General features: G+C 52.9%; 1 protein-coding gene across 1 annotated transcript; it reads right to left on the minus strand.

Annotated features, from left to right (window-relative positions):
* Positions 1–1,335: 1,335 nt before the first annotated feature.
* On the minus strand, positions 1,336–11,520 carry LOC104260935 (fatty-acid amide hydrolase 1). Its single transcript, XM_059821689.1, has 15 exons — positions 11,353–11,520; positions 10,022–10,135; positions 9,143–9,286; positions 8,661–8,794; positions 7,359–7,565; positions 6,895–6,935; positions 6,199–6,323; positions 5,840–5,965; positions 4,584–4,681; positions 4,110–4,209; positions 3,750–3,790; positions 2,874–2,913; positions 2,191–2,299; positions 1,706–1,851; positions 1,336–1,614 (listed from the first exon to the last, which is right to left on the minus strand). The coding sequence occupies exons 1-15, from the start codon at positions 11,518–11,520 to the stop codon at positions 1,486–1,488; spliced, it is 1,722 nt and encodes a 573-aa protein (XP_059677672.1). The 3' UTR covers positions 1,336–1,485.
* Between the last annotated feature and the right edge of the window lie 6,544 nt (positions 11,521–18,064).

Below are 18,064 nucleotides of genomic sequence, written 5' to 3' on the forward strand. Positions count from 1 at the left end.
TTTTTGGCAACCTCAAGTCCCCAAAGCCACACAGCAGCTTTGGCCCTGCCTGGTGCACAGTCCCGTGGCAGCGGGCATGGCTCGCTGGAGATCTTCCAGGGAGGAGTGTTTACTGGTTCAGGTCCGCTGGGGACTCCTGCACCCTGCCCACCTCTGTGCCAGGGAGAGAGCCATTAAACTAACAGAGCGATGCAGCGCTTGGCTTTCGGGGATCAGGGGCGTGGGTGGCATTACCTCTCCTGGGACAAGCTCCTCCAGGCTTGAATTTTAAAATGCAAACATAAACCCCGTCCAGCATATTCTGTGTGGGCAGGGAGCATCTGCAACTGATAAAAAAACCCACCCAAGCTCTTCTGGGGCTTGGCTTCACATACCATTCAGTTCTGGGATGCCTGGAGCTCCCTGCCTCCTTTTTTCAAAGCCTACTGATAAAGAATTGGGGTCCTGGGGGCTGCTTTCTCCCAGGCTGGGATAAACCTCTCTGCCCAGCCCTTGAAAAGACCCCATGCTTTTGCATGACTCTGGTTTAAACAACAATAACACATGAAAAAACCCAAACATAAATCCTGCCCGAGCTTTGTTACAATCCACTCGTGACACTGCTGCACTGGGAAAACGCTTTTGCATTGTGGTATCCCTGTCTGCAGCACCCTTGGAAACCTGCCGGGAGCAGCCGGCGCTGCCACTCCCAGTGGGCGGCTGCCAGTGGCTGGAAAACCCTGCTGGAAAACTTGGCATGGCCCTCTCTACCAAACGGGAGGAGAGGGTGTGCAGGGCAGGCTGTCCAGCTGTCTGTCTGACCCCGGCATGCTGCTTTATACATGTGACACTGTGAGCTGAAGCACTCATACCTCTGCTCCGGGGAAAGTAGGAGTAGGTGTCTGAAGGAGATGGGAGCTAATGATCACTCCAGATTTCACCCCCATGGCGTGCAGGGTGCCAGCAGCTCTGCACTGTGGGAAGCAGTCCAGCTCCCTCCCTGCTTGCCAAAGCCTGCAGGCTGGCTCAGCTTTGACCTTGGGTTGCTGTTCTTCGGCAGGGAAAACACCAGATTTTGTCCTCAGGGAGCTGCGACTGCAGGGGAAAATCCCTTTTCTTACAGCACTCCAAGTAGGAGTCTGAATGTCTCGGACAAAACCAGTCCCCGTGCCTCAGTTTCCCCATTTGTAAGAGAAAGATCATGTTCTTGCACTTCCCCGTGGGGTGTTGAAAGGGTTATTAAAATCCACCCCAACCCCACACACAAACACAGACGTGAAATAACAGACTTTCCAGTAACAAAAAATACTGTATTAGGACAATGACTGGAAGTGCTCCACCACTGCAGAGCTCACCTCACTTTCCCCTCGCACCCCAAAGCCAGCAGCCAGCCCAGCCATCACCGCATCCTTGCGGAGGGGAACAAGAGTCCCGCGGGCAAGTCAGGCCAAAGGATGACCTGCGCTGATGTTAGCCGGGATCCTGCTCTGGGCGAGCACGCAGGACTCAAACAAGCCTGTTTTTCTTCAGGACGAGTGTCTCCACCTCCTTCATGAACCGGAGGCACAGCTCCTCCTGCCATGGCAAGGCCACGCACTGCACGGCCACTGGTAGCCCCACGCTGCCACGAAAAGCCTGTGGCACAAACAGAGGGGGAGAGGGCAGGGGGACATCCAGGGGAAGGGATGGGGATGCTCACACCCCTGGGGAACCTGGTACCACTCACCTTTGCCAGGGTCCGGTCCCACCAGTCCCGAAAGTACCCCTGGTAGCCCTTCAGCTCCTCCTCATCCTCATCCGTCACCATCGTGACAGGGACCACACCAGTGGGGAAGTCCAAGGCGTTGTAGAGCATGGTGTAGCTGACTGCCACTGGGGGAGAGGGGGAGCTCGCAGCGCCAGCCGGCCACAGGGAAAGCCTTCGCTCCCCTCCGCGTACGCGAGCTTCCAGCTAACGGGGCGCTTCCACTGGGAACTCAAGTGCTGCGGGATGGAATGTGGGATGCCCCTTGGCTCCCACATGCACTGGGGGGTTGTCCTGGGTGTACCCCACGGGCTGGGGCTGCAGCTGCCCCAAGAGCCCAGCTCTTCCCACCGCTGGCCAGTGCCTTGGGGATGTGAGGGGAGGAGGAGGAACACTTCTCGTTGATACTGGTGTAGTGCCGCAGCAGGGGCACACTGGAGCCAAAGGTCCCCCGTTGGCAGTCCTACCTGAGAGCTTCCCAGGGTAGCCAATGCCGAGAGCCGGGCCCAGCATGGGACAAAGCATGACGTCCAGATTCAGCTTTTTCCACTGGGTGATAAACTGGTGGCAAAAATCCTGAGGGGGAAATGCACTGGTGGTCAGTGGGGTGAATGAACTGTCCCATGGCTGCTGGCTGAGGCTCTCCTTGGGTGCTCAGCCGGGCTCTCGGCCCTTCCCCAGGAGCAGCCATCAGGCTACATCAGGCCTGATCCTGCTAAAATCCAGCAGCCCTTTGCTGCTTGGCCAACAGCCCTCCCGGTGTACAAAGCACCCTCCCCCCTGCTAAAACTAGAGGTGGGGAAAGGTTGAGTGCGGGACCATGTGGCAACCTGGGACACGGGCATAGGTCTTGAGCAAACCAGAATGGAAATAAAGGCAAGTCTGCTGCAGCTGATGGTCTACGTTTTCAAGTGTAGGAATAAAAAATTCAGGTCTGATTCGGGATCACGAATGTGTCTACGTGTCGTCCTAATCTTTAAATGTGCTGCGAACTTGCACATCCAAGTGAGATCCGTCGAGGAGTGACATATGTTCCTACCTCACATCACCAGTGAATTGATCATCTCCTAACCTTGGTGGGTACTCAATCTGCCTCTTCCCAAAGAGAAATAAAACAAAAACTATCTAACCCCAAATTGCAATACTTTACCTCAATTTCATGATGAAGACTCCAGACTTCATCCACTGTGCTGAAAAAGGAAACAAACCCAATGAAAGGCATCAAGAGGTACTGCAAAGAGCAGCTTTTGGGGCAGGAAAGAGCATAAAAAAGCAGATGGGCACAGGTTAGCTCTGGTCCTGGAGCTGCAGCCAAGGGAAGAGAGGACTTTGGCAAAGCCCTGCCTTTCCTCTGAAGGGCTGGGGGTCTTATTCCTGCTTCTGCCCATGATGGAGGGCTGAAGACTAAAGGCAGACTGGTGCAGTGCTGCTTTGGCCTGACAAGTGTCCAGCCCTGTTACTGCTGCTGTGCTGAGGAGGTGGAAGCCCAGGCACATCATTTCTCAAAGGCCAGGCTGTGTGAGGTGGACTGATCCTTTGATGTGGGGACAGACGTACCACCTTGGAGGCACAGCACAAAATACACCCTCTCTGCTATGGGATTTGAGTCCTTTCTCACCACTAACTGCCCAACACTGACAACGCAGTAAGGAAGAGCAAGCCTCCTTCCCTGTGCATTTACCTTCTTTCTGTCTTAAGGGGTCCCTACCTCATGGCATGATGGATGCATTAACCAGTGCTGAAGCCGACACTGTATTTCATTCCCACAAGCTTCATCCAGTTCCTAAGCAAGAGGCTGTGAGCCCCTGCCCTCATTCCCATCCTTAATACTAGAACAATTTGCCAAACCCTGCAGGGTTATGGTGTTGACATAAAGTGCTCTGTTTGCTCCCATCCTTGTGTTTTCTGCCTTGTATTTTCTCAGACGCATGCAGCTGGGGTAGTATCCTTATTGTAGCAAACACTGCTGCTCTCCAAAAGAGAAACCCAAATCTTCACACATTTACTCAGGCTCAGATTTACTCACTTTGCTCTCATACTTCTTACGATATCTGAAAATCGAGGCATCTGAGAAGGAGAAAGTAAAAAAAAGAAAATAATTTCCATTAAATAATTTCCATTAATCCCATTAAACCCCTGTCCTCTGAGACAGCTCTGTCACAAATACAAGCTGTTGACTCAGTGCTCAGGCAGGACTTGTGGATCTTCCCCAAAATGGGGAGAGGAGGAACAGAAATAGCATCACTCCAGTTTGGAGATGTGTCTAAGCACAGCCAGGAAGCAATGCCTAGAGACTTCTCGGTGATAAAGCCTTACGGCAATGGGAGACAAGTTATTCAACAGCTATTGCTTAACTCCATCTATGCTAGAAAGAAATGGACCTTACGAAGGGTTTGGCAATCCAGGAGAGGACAGTTTTTAGCCAGTTTGGTGACTTCGCTAACCAGAAGAACAGCCCCATGCTGCTTTTCTCCAGCTCCCCTTTGCTGAAAGAGAAAAGGGTGTTTAGCTGAGGAGTGTTAGGAAGCAATCACAGTAGATCAGCTTTCACAAGGCCAACCCCTCCGAATAGCATATCTAAGTGACAAAAAGAGGTTTGCCCCATTCCTCTGATTCTCACAGTATTTAGAGGATATCAGCACCCAGTTTCTTTTCATCTGTCAAGGCTGGTAACAATCCCAAAGAGGCTCAAGGTTCAGCTGAATCACTTGATGGTAAGCTCCCCAGTAAATCCCAGTGCGTATCAGCCACTATCTACATCCAGTAGATCTGCTACCTGTATCCGGATGCTAGCCAGACCCTAGGGAGGATTCTCATAGAAAGGCACCGATCGCACCAAACTGTTCCAGGCTGTACTTACAATTTCTTGAGAAAGGAGGCACCCCCATCTGCAAACACTCCCCTGACGCAGAAGTTGAAGATAATGTAGTCCACATTCATGAGTTCAAAGGGTACCAGCTGGAAGGACAACAGAAGAGGAGTCAGTGGCACAAGCATAAGCAAGCTGTGTGGGAGAAGCCATCGAGGGCTCGCAGTGGGCTGAGTTGGGCTGAGAATTTCCTGCCAAGACCTCAGGAAAGCCTCCAGCATCTGAGGCCCCCAGATTCTCCCCATCCCATCCATCCTTCCCTGAAACGGCCATTTTCCCTTTGAGCAACAACTGATGAGTCAAAAGATACAGGATGGGCTTGGCCCCCTGATGTCCAAGCAGCCCCAAGGCACAAAGGTCCCTCCAAAACTGGCAGTGGGTGACAGAGAGCATGAGTCTGTGCTCCCCACTTCACTCCTGATCCTTGTGCAAAGGGGTAAGGGGGAGGCGTGCAGCCACAACCACACCTCACATACTTGCTGAAATGGCAGAGAGGAGGAAGGAGACAACCTCTGCTCAGCACCCCAGAAACCTGAGACCCTAGAAATAGGTCTGGGTCAATATGGAACTGCTTGGCTACAAAAGATTGCAGTCTGCAACTGCCCTTTTATTTCCCCCTTAGGTCCTTGTTTCCAGATACAAAACCAGGAGGTGGCTTTCCATGCAACATGCAGTAGATCTGTGGAACTGCTTGCCAAAGGACATGATGCAGAAGAGGTGAAACTGGCTTGAGAATAGACTAAATATGTACTTGGACAACAGCTCGTCACACCCAATGAAGAGAGGTGGTCTATCAGGTTCAGGAAACACACTGAGCTGGCAGTAATCATACACCACCAGGACTGTAAGCTCCCTGCGGGCACTGCCTCAGGACCTGGCTTGTACAGCACCTAGCACAATGTGGATCTCAGCCAGGGTGTGAGTAAATGCACCCACACTACAGACAAGTCATACAGCAGCATGTCTACTCCCCAGCATGTGTTATGGATCGGGGTGTGCTCCCTTTTGTGTTCACCAGCACCTAAAAAGCACTGAGATCCTGCTGAGAGGAGAAATCAAGTTGCATTATAAAGAATTTCTCTTTTCCAGAAGCAGCTATCTACTTTCATCAAAGCTGTGAGAAGCTGAATGGATTCCAGGCCCTCTTTTCTTGCCAAATTTGCTTGATGTTCACCCATGGGTCCCAAAGACATGTTAGGAAGAAAGAATAGATGCAGCATGACTATTGGGTTCATGCAACATCCTACCGTGTGGCCAGCATCCTCCAACAGCTGCTTCGTCTCCCGAACAGCACGTCTCATGGCAGGGCTTGGCATGGTGAAGAAATCAGTTTCATAATAGCCTATGCGGAGGGGCTGCGTGCTGGAATACACCTGCAGAGCAAAGGAGAGCACCAACTAGAAGGATGTCAGCCATGTCAGGAGACAACAGTACACCCATGCCGCAGGGCAAGTCTGGAAAGCAGCACTTGTCTCGCCCACGTGCCCACCCACAGCATGTGGCAGGTTAGAACGGGTCCTGGAGGGCTCTCATGAGCCACTGGCATTTTCAGCCTGAGCAATGGCAGCTTTTCTCAGAGACCTTCGCCCCCTTTGAGGTCCTTTACCTCTTCATTGAAGGGAAGGGGGGGCACTGTGCTGTCCAAGCTGAACATGTCCTCGCACAGGAGCGCCCGCATGCACAGCGCCAGGCTCTCCACGTCTTTTGCCATTGGTCCCACTGCCGCGGCCACTGGAAGAGACCGGAAGAGAGAATTCATGGCTGGGGGGCTTTCAAGGCCATGTCCTGCAAAAGCAGGACCTCTTGGCATCATTTTGACTTAGTCTAGTGTTGGCAACAGTTCCTCTTTGAGAATTGGGCTGGGGGTGCCTACAAGTGTCTTCCCACCAGCAGGCCCATCATTATGGACCCAGAGTTGTTACCCATCAATACGTGCCCTGACGTCTCCATTTCATGATTTACAAAATTAAACAAAAAGCTTTGTTGATCACGACACAAGGACAACATAAGACACCCCCTTTGACTGCTAACCCCAGCTCCCATGAAGCAGTGGCAGACAACGCAGCAGCTTGGGGGTTACAGGGTGTGTTGAGGTTTATATGTTACACAAACTGCTCCTCTTGGCTCATGCATATTCCAGTTTCTCAGGAATCACAGTATGGGGGTGACTCTCTGAAAGAGTCCCTGAACGGGAACATGCTTCTCTCTCTGAACATGTTGGAGAAGGTCCCCCATAACCAGGTGAGGGCCCTTCTCACCCCTGTCCTACTGCCCTCCCTGGGGGACAACCATCAATTCCTACCTGCCTTCTGCCCAAGGACACCAGAAAGGATTCCTTTTTTACTGCAAAGAAAAGAGACACACAAAATACAGCAGCTCAGTAGTTTTCATTGAAGGGAAAGGCTTTAAGCAGCAGCAAGTGGTAATGAAAACACTGCCCTCCCTTTGCAGATGCTGGCAGAAGAAAGGGCCAAGGGGAAGCCCAAGAGAGACCCAGCCTAGGCCAGAATGATTTATGCCCTGACAGTCAGGAACAACCACCCCCTTAGCATGCAGATGGAGAGGTTTCCCCATCTCCGTTCTGGGGGAACCAATGCTTCCCTCCATAGAGGCCCCAGAAAATGTCTAGGCAGGAGGGAGAAACAAGCCCTTCCCAGTTCCTCCCAAGTTTCCCCTTGCCCACAGGAGTAGGAGCACCCCAGCACAGCAGTCAGTAGGGTGGCGGGTGGGTCTCACCCAGAGACATCACTGCATTACTTGCAATACCTGAGTCTGTTCCCAGTGGGTTTGAGTGCACAGATCCCACAGAAGGCAGCAGGGAAACGCAGGCTCCCTCCTACATCCGTCCCAAAGCCCAAGATGGACCCACCTCCTCCTACAAGTGCCCCTTCTCCACCAGAGGAGCCTCCGGGGCTTCTGGTATAGAGCAGAGGGTTGAACGTCTGACCAAAGATTAAGTTCTTGCAGTCATAGCTAAGGAGAGAGAGAGAGATTGCAAATGAGAGGAATGTAGGTATCTGCTGATGATGCAAAAAGACCTTCAGCAGGTAATTAGGTAATTCACTAGTTGTTACATTGACATCACTTAGTCTGAGGGAGCTTCCCAAAGCTCCCATGAAGACCACCAGCCTTTTCATGGTGGTCCCAGGACCTGGATTGACTGCCAGCTAATTTCAGTGTCGTCAAGCCTTCCCCAGACAGACCCTCTGGCAGAACAAATACATCAAGCCTCCTGGAAAGCCTCCCTGTTCAGGCAGTCCCAAGTGCCACAGGACATCCAAAGCAGCCCACCTGGAGCAGGTCCAGGCCCCCCCACCCTGGGGAGGCATTGCTGAGCCCCTGCTTGGGAACAGGCAGAATGCCAACTGCAGTGATATTTGGACATCGGAGTCCCCCAGGAACTGGTGCAAAATCTGATAATCCCTGGGGTAACCTCTTTGTGTGGCTTTTTGTAAACATGGGCAGCCATTGCTGCATTGCCTTAAGGAAGGCATGTCATACGGCTCAGGCAATAGTCATCCGCAGAGGAGCTTTGCCGGAGTTCACTTGGCAGGACGCAGGGACACTAGCAGGGTGGCTGCCCAGCAGAGCACACCTGACCTCACCCGATATCAATGCCGTCAAGAGTGGTCTTGCCAGATAGAGCAGGAGGTTTGGGGGCAGGATAATTTAATGTCATTAGCTTAACTAGCTAACTAGCTTCCCCTTCCATGAGTATGTGTTTGCACTGTATAGTTAACAGGACCATCTCTGAGGGGTTACTTTGGAAAAAAAAAAAAAAGATAGAAGTGATTTAAAAAACACTCAGCACAGGAAAGAAGGGCAGCGACCTCTCTCCTCTTCTCCTCCTCTTTTGCTTCGTTATTTCATTTGGAACTAGAGTTAATTTTCATCCTTAGTGTAAATGTGTTTACTTTTTAAAATAAAACTTAAAGACAGTAAGGATGGGGACCAGGTGTTGTTATTTAAAAATAAGTGGGAAATGAGAATTAGACTTGATAGAAGTCCTCACTTGAGATGAGGGAGGGAGGACTGCCGGCATGCCGAGGGAATGGAGTGCCCACCTACCTGATGAGGGATTGCGGAACGTTGGTTTTGACAAATGGAATTGCCCCCTGTCTCCTGAGCACCTGCACCAACACGCTGTCCTCTGCCGCGGGTTTATTGAGGTTTTGTATAAACCCTAACGTGGAATCATGACCCTGGGAACACAGGACAATGAGGTTTCCAAATGGAGGATTGCAATTCCCCCTGCCCCCGTTTTTTTTTTTTTATATATATATATATATATATATATAAAAGCATGTGCATGCACCTCCAACAACCCATCCATCACGCACACATTGCGTAGCATATTGGTAGTAAATCCGACCAGTCTTCTCTGTTGGCTCACAGGGGAGACGGGCACCAAACCCCATCACCTGCCAGGGCAGGCCACCCCACATCAGCTATGACAATGTCAAGCCAGATGCTGAGGTCAAACCTCCCCCTGCCACCAAATTTCAAACCATAGGGATCTCGGGATACACGCGGTATCACGCTGACAGTACCTGGCAGTCGATGGAGTCTTTGATGCTGACAGGCACCCCGTAGAGCAAACCCAGATTCCCAGTCAGCTTCGCTTTCCGGAGCTGGGTCTCGCTTTCCTGCAGATACTCCGTGATGCAGTTGGTTTCTGTGGCGATTTGGAGAGCCTTGGGGGAAGCAGGCAAAGCCCGCAGGTGAGACACAGCCCGCAGCGTCACACAACAGCCTTCTGTTTTGCAAAGGACACCTGCCTCTTCCCCTTTTCCACCTCCCCATCTGGGCAGTCGGTATCAGGGCAACCTTTTCTGTTCCTTTCCAAGACATTTTCATGCCAAACTCCAAAACATTGTCTGGACACAGGGGGGCCATGGCACCAGCTGCTGAGTGATGAAGAGAGGCACTCAGCCCAGCAGAATGCCAAAGGCTCTTGATTGAGCTTCTGGGGTGGCATAAAATGACAACCCCAAAGTGGGAACCCAGGAGGTGATCAGGGCATTACAGCAAAAGTAGAGTATGAAAGCAGACACCAAGTCTTTGAGGTTTACCAACCCATTTGGAGATTGAGGGGAAACAACAGCAGCACTCTGCAACTTCCCTATAGCTATACCTGCTCCTGGGAGGGTATGGCCTCCCCTAGGAAGGTATGGGCTCTCCAGATGCCGAGATTGCTGCTCCCTTTTGCTCCAAACCAAGCTGAGAGCCATGGCAGCCAGATGTCCTCTCTAGCTCTCCCCTAGCTCACAGAAAAGCGCAGAAGGGCCCAGCACTAACCAGCGAGCAGTGACAGCTCAGCAGCATTTGAACCAGGTTTGACCCAGCGTTTAAACCTTGTGCTGGGCTTCTCCCAAAAAGAGCCAGCCCCGCCATGGGTGAGACGCTGCCCCGCCACCCTTGCTCCTCACCTTACCCACGTAGGCATAGAAGACATGCTCCGGAGGGAGGGAGCCATCCCGGAGTTTCTTGGAGAGCTCCGGCAAAGGCAGAGAGAGGATGGAGATCATGTTCACAGAAGGATGCTACGGGAAAGGTTGAACAGGCAATGACACACCTCTGTCTCAGCTGGTGGGCTTCTTCTCTCCCCTTGGTGCCCACTGTAACCCATCCAAAAAATATCTGCCATTTAGTGGCCAAATGCAACATCTGCCTCAAGACTGCAATCCTGATCGTACCTGATACCAGTGAGCATGATGCGAAACCTGCAGGGCCAGTAATAACCCAGGCTTGCTAAAGCCACATGTTCCTGGCCAGACCGGTCTCACCAAGCACCTGCTGTTTAAGAGAAAGCCCTTCGCGCAGCCCTGTTCAGACAGGCCTTGGCCAAGCCTGGGGGGACTGCTCGGTGCAATGTTCTCTGCTGAATTACAGTGGGAATTGGCAACATGGTTATAGACATTGCTCCAGCAAGAAACAAAACCGGATCTGGTGCCAGCTCTTCTCCCGGCATCACCAAGATATCCTATGGGGAAGCGCACAAAGCAGGGAGTCCCTCAGCTGACAGCAGACAGGTAATTTTTGGGTCAGCAGAGGTTTCCTCGCCGCCTACTAAATACCATGAAAAAAGCATCATCCCCCAAGCTGGACTCTGAACCCGAGCAAGTCCACTCCGACCACAGGTCGGGCAGTTCGACGGGATCGCAGGGGACATCGCACCCGTCCCCGCGGGCAGCGCGGCTGCACTTTGGCCTCTGCTGATAACACATTCCTCTCGCCTTTTCCTACCGCCTCCTCAGCAGCCAGGCTGAGCCTCCTACCACGGCGGAAGAGGCCGGGAAGCTTTCAGACGAGGGCAGGGATTTTCCTCTCCTCGCTGCCAGCTACTCTTTGCTGGCGCCTGCGCTGCTGCCCGTTATCCCCCGCTGCACCGGCTGCCCCGGGAAGCATTTCCTTCCCATCCCTGCTACAGAGGGAATCGCTGCACTGCTGGGGGGGGGGGGGCGGGCGTGTGTGCATGCACACGTAGATTTAGAAAGGACAAAAATAAAACTAAATCCCCGTAGCTCCGTGTGAGGAGCCGGGATGCCGTCTCGCAGCCGGGCCAGCTCTGCGAGAGCAGCCCAGCAGCTGCCCCCGGCGGGGAGACACCCCCCGCCCGCAGGAAGGGCTGCACGACCGCTCTCCGCGGGGTACGCTAAGGGGAAGGGCGCAGGGTGAGGAGCCATCGCCGGGCGGGCATGGCGGCTTCGCCCATCCGCAGCCTCCCCGCCGGGGGCCGAGCGCGGCTTGTTGCACCCACCTGCTCCCGAAAGCGCCGTACCGCCATCTCCATCTGCACCAAGCTCCGCTCCTGCCTCTGCCGCGCCTCCCTCACCTTCCTCCAGAGCCCCCGTCGCCGCCGCCATCGCAGCAGCAGCAGCAGGCTGGCGGCCGAGCAGCAGAGCAGGGCGGGCAGGGGGACGCGCATGGCGGGGCTGGCCGGCCCGGCGCCCCGCTCCTCCCGCTGCCGCCGCCTCCCCGCTGCCGGCCGGGTCCGAGGGCACCCGCTCGCCGGTGGGGAGGTGGAGAAGAGGGACGCAAAACCTGGGGAGGATCCCCGGGCCGGAGAGGGTTGGGCTCGCTGGAAAAGGATTTAACCAGTTTGCTGCTTTGCGAGCAGCAGCAGGGGCAGGGAGGAGGAGATTTGGGAGCAGGAGCAGCTCCTGGATGAAAGCTCACCCCTCCCTGTGCTGGGTGGTCTCTCTCCGGTAAGGTTTATTTCGCCGTTCCCCAAGCGAGGCTTTGATCTCCCTGTAATTTTTCAGCCTCTCTGGGAATAGTCTTGGCTAGGAACATCAAAGAAGCAGGGGGGGCAGTCCCAAAGATAGCCGGCTCGTTTGTGTTTCCTGAAGCCGAGCGACTGCGTGGGAAAAAGAAATAATAAACGCCCCAGCCTGTGCCCAGCAGAGTCCACTTCATCACTGGCAGAGCACGGGTGTGCCGGTGCATTGCGAAGTGCTGCGGCTTCCGACATCGGAATCTGGCATCCCTGCTCAGGCAGGGGAGTGCTTGCTGGGGCTTTGCGCTCAGTTTGGAGGGAAACTCCAAAATACTTTCTTTGTCACCAGCCCCACATGGGGTCTGTCCTTAGAAAAACCTTCCCCGCTTGCAAAAGTTCATGAGCAGGTATTTCAAGCTGTCCAGTTTAGATGCTGCCCATAGGATTGTGGAAAACCTGTTGGGAGGTATTTGGGGTGTCTTCTCTCTCCCCCTGCCTCCCAGCAGGATGAGCTGTGCCTAAGCCACCCCCAGGCAGATGCTGAGCTAGAAAATGCGATGGAGAATTACATGCCACCGACCTGATTTTCCTGGCGTTACTGCTCAGGCCACAGGCTTTACTTCAACCTTCAGGCCATCAGGGCTACTTTAGCAGCACCTGAGCGGCTCGCACTAGAGCCTGGCTCCCCCGGAGGGAAATGCTGCACTGTGCCTATGCAGCATCCTGGGAGTCTGTGCTGAAGGGTGTTGAAGCCTCGGAAATATTCAGCCATCCCTGAACTTGTTGCCTATGGCTTCTTGCTCTGTATTTGTGAATGAGCAGCTCTCTGTTATCTGGGTCAAGGAAATTACATGCAAGAACAGCCTTTTTTCCCCGTTTTTTTTTTCTTCCCCCCCCCCCTCCCCTTTCAGACTGTGGAGCTCAGAGGATTATACAGTAACCGAGCTTCGAAGGGCACTACAGTCCCACACATGCAGACTGCTTGGGGCACAAGAAACTGCAAGAGGAAAGAGGTTGGTGGGGGTGCCCTTGCAGTGAGCCAGGAGGATGGAATCAGCTCAAGGTTGGTGAGAGCAGATGCTCTGATCCCTATCTCCTCCTTCCTTCTTTCTCACGCTCTCCTCAGCTGCACTGATCTCACCCCATGGCAGGCAGCACAATGCCAAAATAGGGCTGTTTCCCTGCAGGCTGCAAAACCAGGTGCACCTGAAGTCTTTTAACAAGAGAACAAGAACTTTGGAGAAACAGAAGTTAAAGACTAGTTCTGGTGGAAGACAAAATTACTTCTCCAACCCTCTTCCCCCTAGTTTAAATCCTGATAAAAATCTGTCATGTATGAACACTTTTCAACTTCTGCAGTTCAGCTTGTCAAAGGGAAGAAAACAAAACACGAGCTTTATGTGGAGCCTGTGCCTCCAGGAGCTGCTGCCAGAGACCCCCTTTCTCTCCTCTTCTGGGCAAGTGTGTGGGGGTGAATAAATGGGGTTGAGGCATCAGGCACACAGTGGCAAGGCTGGGATCTCTGCAGGGGCCGGCCAGCTCCAGGAGGTTAACCCAGGGCATGGGAAACCCCAAAATACAGCAGGTCTCTGCTGTGACCCAGCGGCCAGCAGAGATGGGACAAGGCAGAGGACGGGGGGGCTCCAGCATAGGCGGGTGGTGGCTGGGAGTACCCTGTCCGGGAGGATGTGCCTGGGACCCCCTAAGAGAGGTAAAATGGGTCTGGCCTTGCTCCCCATCGGCCTGGGTGAGGGGCCAGCTGCTGGCTTGTGAGGAGAGTAATGCCCTGATGTCCCTTTGGGACACTGGCGTGTCCTTGCCGGATGATCAAGCGGAGCTTTTCCGCTGCTATGTCCATAGGGCTGCCCACAGGCTGCAGCAAAGGGGGCTTGAATCTTGGGGTGCTGGAAACAAAGATGTATCCTGCCCCTGCACTTCCTCCACTGCCTGGGCAGGGCTGGAGCCTGCAGGAGGTTGAAAGGATCAGCTGGATCTGTGAAGGCTTCCTTCCCCATTGTCCACACGCCTCTGTGTGTCCACAGAGCTGGGACTGGGTGGGTACTACCACACCCCAGAGATGCTGTAACCCTGTGGTTACTAAAGGAGCGGCAGAAAAGCGTCATCTTCTTCCAACCGTGACACATCACACATGATCAGCTGGACTGGCTCAGGCTGAAGGACTAGCTAGCTCCATTCATCTGACACCAGAGCAGACGCCAAGAGCGTGGCAAACACACAGCAATGTTTTTTTCCTTAATGCTGTCTCCTGGCATCCGGAGAGCTGTGGCTTCTCAAGCCCAAGGTTAGGTTTCAGTGACTAATAGCTGTGTGCTTGTACAGATATTTCTGGTGTGAAGCAATCTGATTCTGGCACTCAGCATCCTGCAGCAGAGACACCCACAGTTTATTCACGTGCTATAGGGAAGCGACTTCTCCTGTTTGCCGTGCTCGACTGATTTCATTTGTTGCCCCTTATTTCAGAAAAGGCAATCAGCAATTGTTCACTGTTCACCTGGGAATTTATACACTTCTGTTCTTCCATTTCACCCTTCTGCTTTTAGACTGTTTCCCAGAGGTTAACAACCTGCTCCTGCCACCAGCTGCCAGTCACCCCCCTCCCAGACCTGGCCCTCTGGAAGAAGATCCAAGCTTCATTTACAGCAGCAAGTGGTCCCTGTTGCTTCATTTCTCTTCTCCTTGCAGGTTCCTGGCTCAGGTGGGATTCATCAACATGATCTGCAAGAAGGTGAGGCAGCTCCTCTCGGAGCTGGAGTTTAACCCCTGCTCTGTCTCCATCCCGGTGTGCAGCTCCACAGCAGCCCTCCTGCTGCTCACCTGGGCCGTGAAGGAGCTGATGAAGAGAAAGTTTGTCCAAGCTAAGCACCGTGTAGAGACTCTGGAGGAGGTTGTCCAGCAGCTCAGGCGAGAGGTAGTGTCACGTGGGAGTGATTCCTTTTGGCCCTGCAAGAAAATGGCATGTTTCAGTCAAGTTGTTCACTTGGTGACTCCTTTGTTGTTCCCTTTGTAGTCACCTCTGCCTGTAGAAGATGCTTGTTTTCCTCGCTGATTGTGCTCCAGAGCTCTGCCAGTGGGAGGGCTCGTTGCTCCGTAATCTGCTTCAAGCTGGAGTATCTGAGTTACCATAAGCAGATTGAATACGTAGTTTGTGCCAGTTTTGTGAACTCTGCTCTGAAGCAGATTAGGGAGTGTTCGCATATTTTCTCCACCAGCAGAGCAGAGGAGGAGCTGACCTGGAAGAGGACCGTGACTTGCATGTGCAACTTGCACTTGCACAAGCTCTCTTGTGTACCTGGCAGCTGTGGTGTGGTAGCTTGATGGAGAGTAAGGAAAAGCTGAAGAGGTCATAGCAGTGAAGTCCCTAGGATGGGAGGGACCCTTTGGGAGATCCCTAAGACTGCTGAAGACACCTTAAGCAAATAGTTTCAGACTCTGAAAACCTCCTTTCTATACAAATGGGGGAGTGGGGACTTGTTTCCAGTAGTGCCTGTGTTACAGCAACCTAAGTCCAAACAGCTTTGCGTTTCATGTGAATATTACAAAATAAGAAAAAAAAAGAGAGAGAGAGAAAGAAAATTTAAGTGGGTAAAATTACTCCTGTAGTTGTTTTACACAGCTGAATGAAGATAATTGTATTGGCAATTGTGAGTGATTACAGTATTATCTGCCATCAAAAAAGTTATTTTTTTGAATGCTAAAGGAATTAATGATACATAAAACTGTGCTTAGATTGAGTGCATTCATCAGCAGAAATGCCTCGTTCTGGCACTGCTACACTGTAATTACTCCAGCCGCTCAGAGAAAGAGAGCGGGGGATAGGGGGGCTATTGTGGATACTGCCAAAGATTTACATACATTTACACGCTGAGCAGCTCTGGTGCTTGGGGAAGGGGGAGCAGAGCCAGGGCAGCAAAGCTGGTGGTGCGGGACAAGTTTTGCCTCTTCTTTTTCTTTATTGTGCATTACAGAGCTAAGAATGGGGGGGTCATCTCTGTGTTTAAAACTTTACAGGTTGAAGCCAATATGGAGAAGATGGTTAAATGCTCCTCAGAACAGCAAGGGATGAGCCTAGGCTTTATAGGATGCTGCCTCATGGTGCGTTGAATTGATAAAACCATTCCCGGGGTGACAGGCAGTGATTGCCCAGCCTTGGGAGATGGATGGTGGTGGTGGGAAGAGCAGAGGTGGTGTCCCGAAGGGACATCTGCTCATGCCCTGTGCTTCGTGCTGCCACATCAGAGGGGCTGGGAGCATGGGTACATCTCAGAGGGGATGGGGTGAGGAAATCTAGAAGAAATGCTCCCCAGCTTGCTCCACCTTGTGGCCCTTCAGCAAGGAGACATGATATTTGGGGAGGACGTTTACAGGCTGGGGCATTGCAGGAAAGGGTGCTGCAGGGGTTGTGAGCAATCTGTGCAGAGCAGCAGGATTCTTGCCATGATGCAAAGGATTTGGAGGGGCTTTTAAAAGAAGGGCAGTGTGTTGCAGCCCCTTTATGGAGCCCACGGGCCCCTTCCAGTGACGGACACGTGCCCCATTCAAGCAGGGAATCTTAAAACCTTCCACGCTCCCCATATTCTTGTGGACACCTGCCTTCTGAGCTGTATTGTGAGCTAAACTGTGACCCCTTCCAGCCCATGGGGGAACACCAGGCCAGGCACGGTGTGCATCTCTTGCTGCTCTGAGAAGACATCGCTGCTGGGTGCGTTTGGCCTTTCGGCTGTGAGCCACCAGAGAGCAGGATTGAGCTGCTGTCCTGGCAGAAATCTCACGCTTGGAGACTTTTGCACCCTAAAACCCCTGCGCTATACACTCTGAACTTGCAAGGAGTGTTGAATGAAGCAGAAAGCCCTTTTCTGGCTCTTTGGATGATGGCACAGCCCGAGCTTTTGTGGGGAGCAGTGCTTTGATTTCAGGTGATTTTAAGGGCTCTTATGAAATGATGGGAGTTTTGCTGTTGGTCCATCTGGGCCAGGTTGGTTTTGCTAAGGCAGACATCCCCTCAGGGCTTGACCCTGCAAACTGTCAGTGCTCAGAGACCTGTGGCTCTGCTGCTGCCAGGATTTGTTGCAGTGTCCAGGACCGTGCCTCGAATTTGGCAGGCTGCTTGCACTTTCGAATGAGCAGAGGCATCTCTACCTTCTCTGATTGCGTATTGCAGAAAGGGGGAAACAATTCATATTATTTGTGTTTGAAGCCCCACAGGCCAAGTTTTGAGGCTAAAAGGGGCAGCCCCAAGCTTAGTCCTGGCAGTCTTCCCCCAAAGCAATGTTCTTCCATAGTTTGGGGTCAAGATTTAAGTGGGATCCTGAGTTGTAGCGGGGTCCTGAGCCCTCATCCATCTCTGAGTGTGACTGGGCTGAATCCAGACCTCCTTGGCCATTGGTGCTGTGGTTTTCCTTACTTGGAAAAAAGCACACAAACCCTGAATTTTCCTTTTTCTTCTTTCTGAGAGCCCTGCTTTCTGAACAGGCCAGGAGAGGGAGACAGCCAGCCAGTTACTGCACAGCCCAGATTTCCATCTCTCCGTTTGCCGTGGGATAGGAGCAAACACACTTAAATATACACATTGATTTTCCCAGGGGGAAGTTCTGATCTGTGCAGGCCCCCGGGTGACCTGCAATTTACATTTACACAAGCAGGATGGGCATCGGATGGGAGGGGAAACTGAGGCACAGAGCAGGCCCATGCCTTGGTGGAGCTGGTTGGTGGCATCCTTCTTCTTGAGGGCCTCCTGGGCCCTATTGCAGGTTGTGATTGCTCTGTGACGGTAGGTGTAAACATCCCTGTGGTCTGGGGTGGGTCCACCAGGTGGGCTATGGGGAATCATTTTAGCATCACCTTGAATGTCACCCCTATAGGGACATATAACTTGTGCGATGCCAATGCACCTCCCGCCTCATCCATGCCCAGTGTCTCTTCAGTGTCTTGTACAACTGCAGCCAGTCCCTGTTTCAGAACCCCGATGGAGAAGCGGTGGGGACCCTGGCTGGGGGGACCCTGGCTGGGGACGAGCCGTGGTTGGTGAGCTCACCCCAGCACCATGGAGGTACGAGGGGCATGAACATGCACAGGCAGCGCCGGGGGGGTCCTCGCTGACTCCTGTATGTCATCTTCCCGGAGCGATTGGAAAGCTGCAAAGCATCACTGCCTGTGCTCACAGCAAACAAGTCGATGGATCAGTCGGTTCCTCCCACTGCCCGCATTTTCCCTCTCATCTCTCCCGGGCCGGCAC

Source organism: Gavia stellata, chromosome 10, assembly GCF_030936135.1.
Source record: "Gavia stellata isolate bGavSte3 chromosome 10, bGavSte3.hap2, whole genome shotgun sequence".
Classification (NCBI taxonomy): domain Eukaryota; kingdom Metazoa; phylum Chordata; class Aves; order Gaviiformes; family Gaviidae; genus Gavia; species Gavia stellata.

Excerpts from the sequence above, each read along its gene's own strand:
- LOC104260935 (XM_059821689.1), bottom strand. The coding sequence starts at position 11,520 with ATGCGCGTCCCCCTGCCCGCCCTGCTCTGCTGCTCGGCCGCCAGCCTG. Across the intron at positions 8,795-9,142 it reads AAGACTCCATCGACTGCCAG|GGTCATGATTCCACGTTAGG; the intron begins GTACTGTCAGCG and ends CTGTGTTCCCAG. Across the intron at positions 1,615-1,705 it reads GGGACCGGACCCTGGCAAAG|GCTTTTCGTGGCAGCGTGGG; the intron begins GTGAGTGGTACC and ends TTTGTGCCACAG.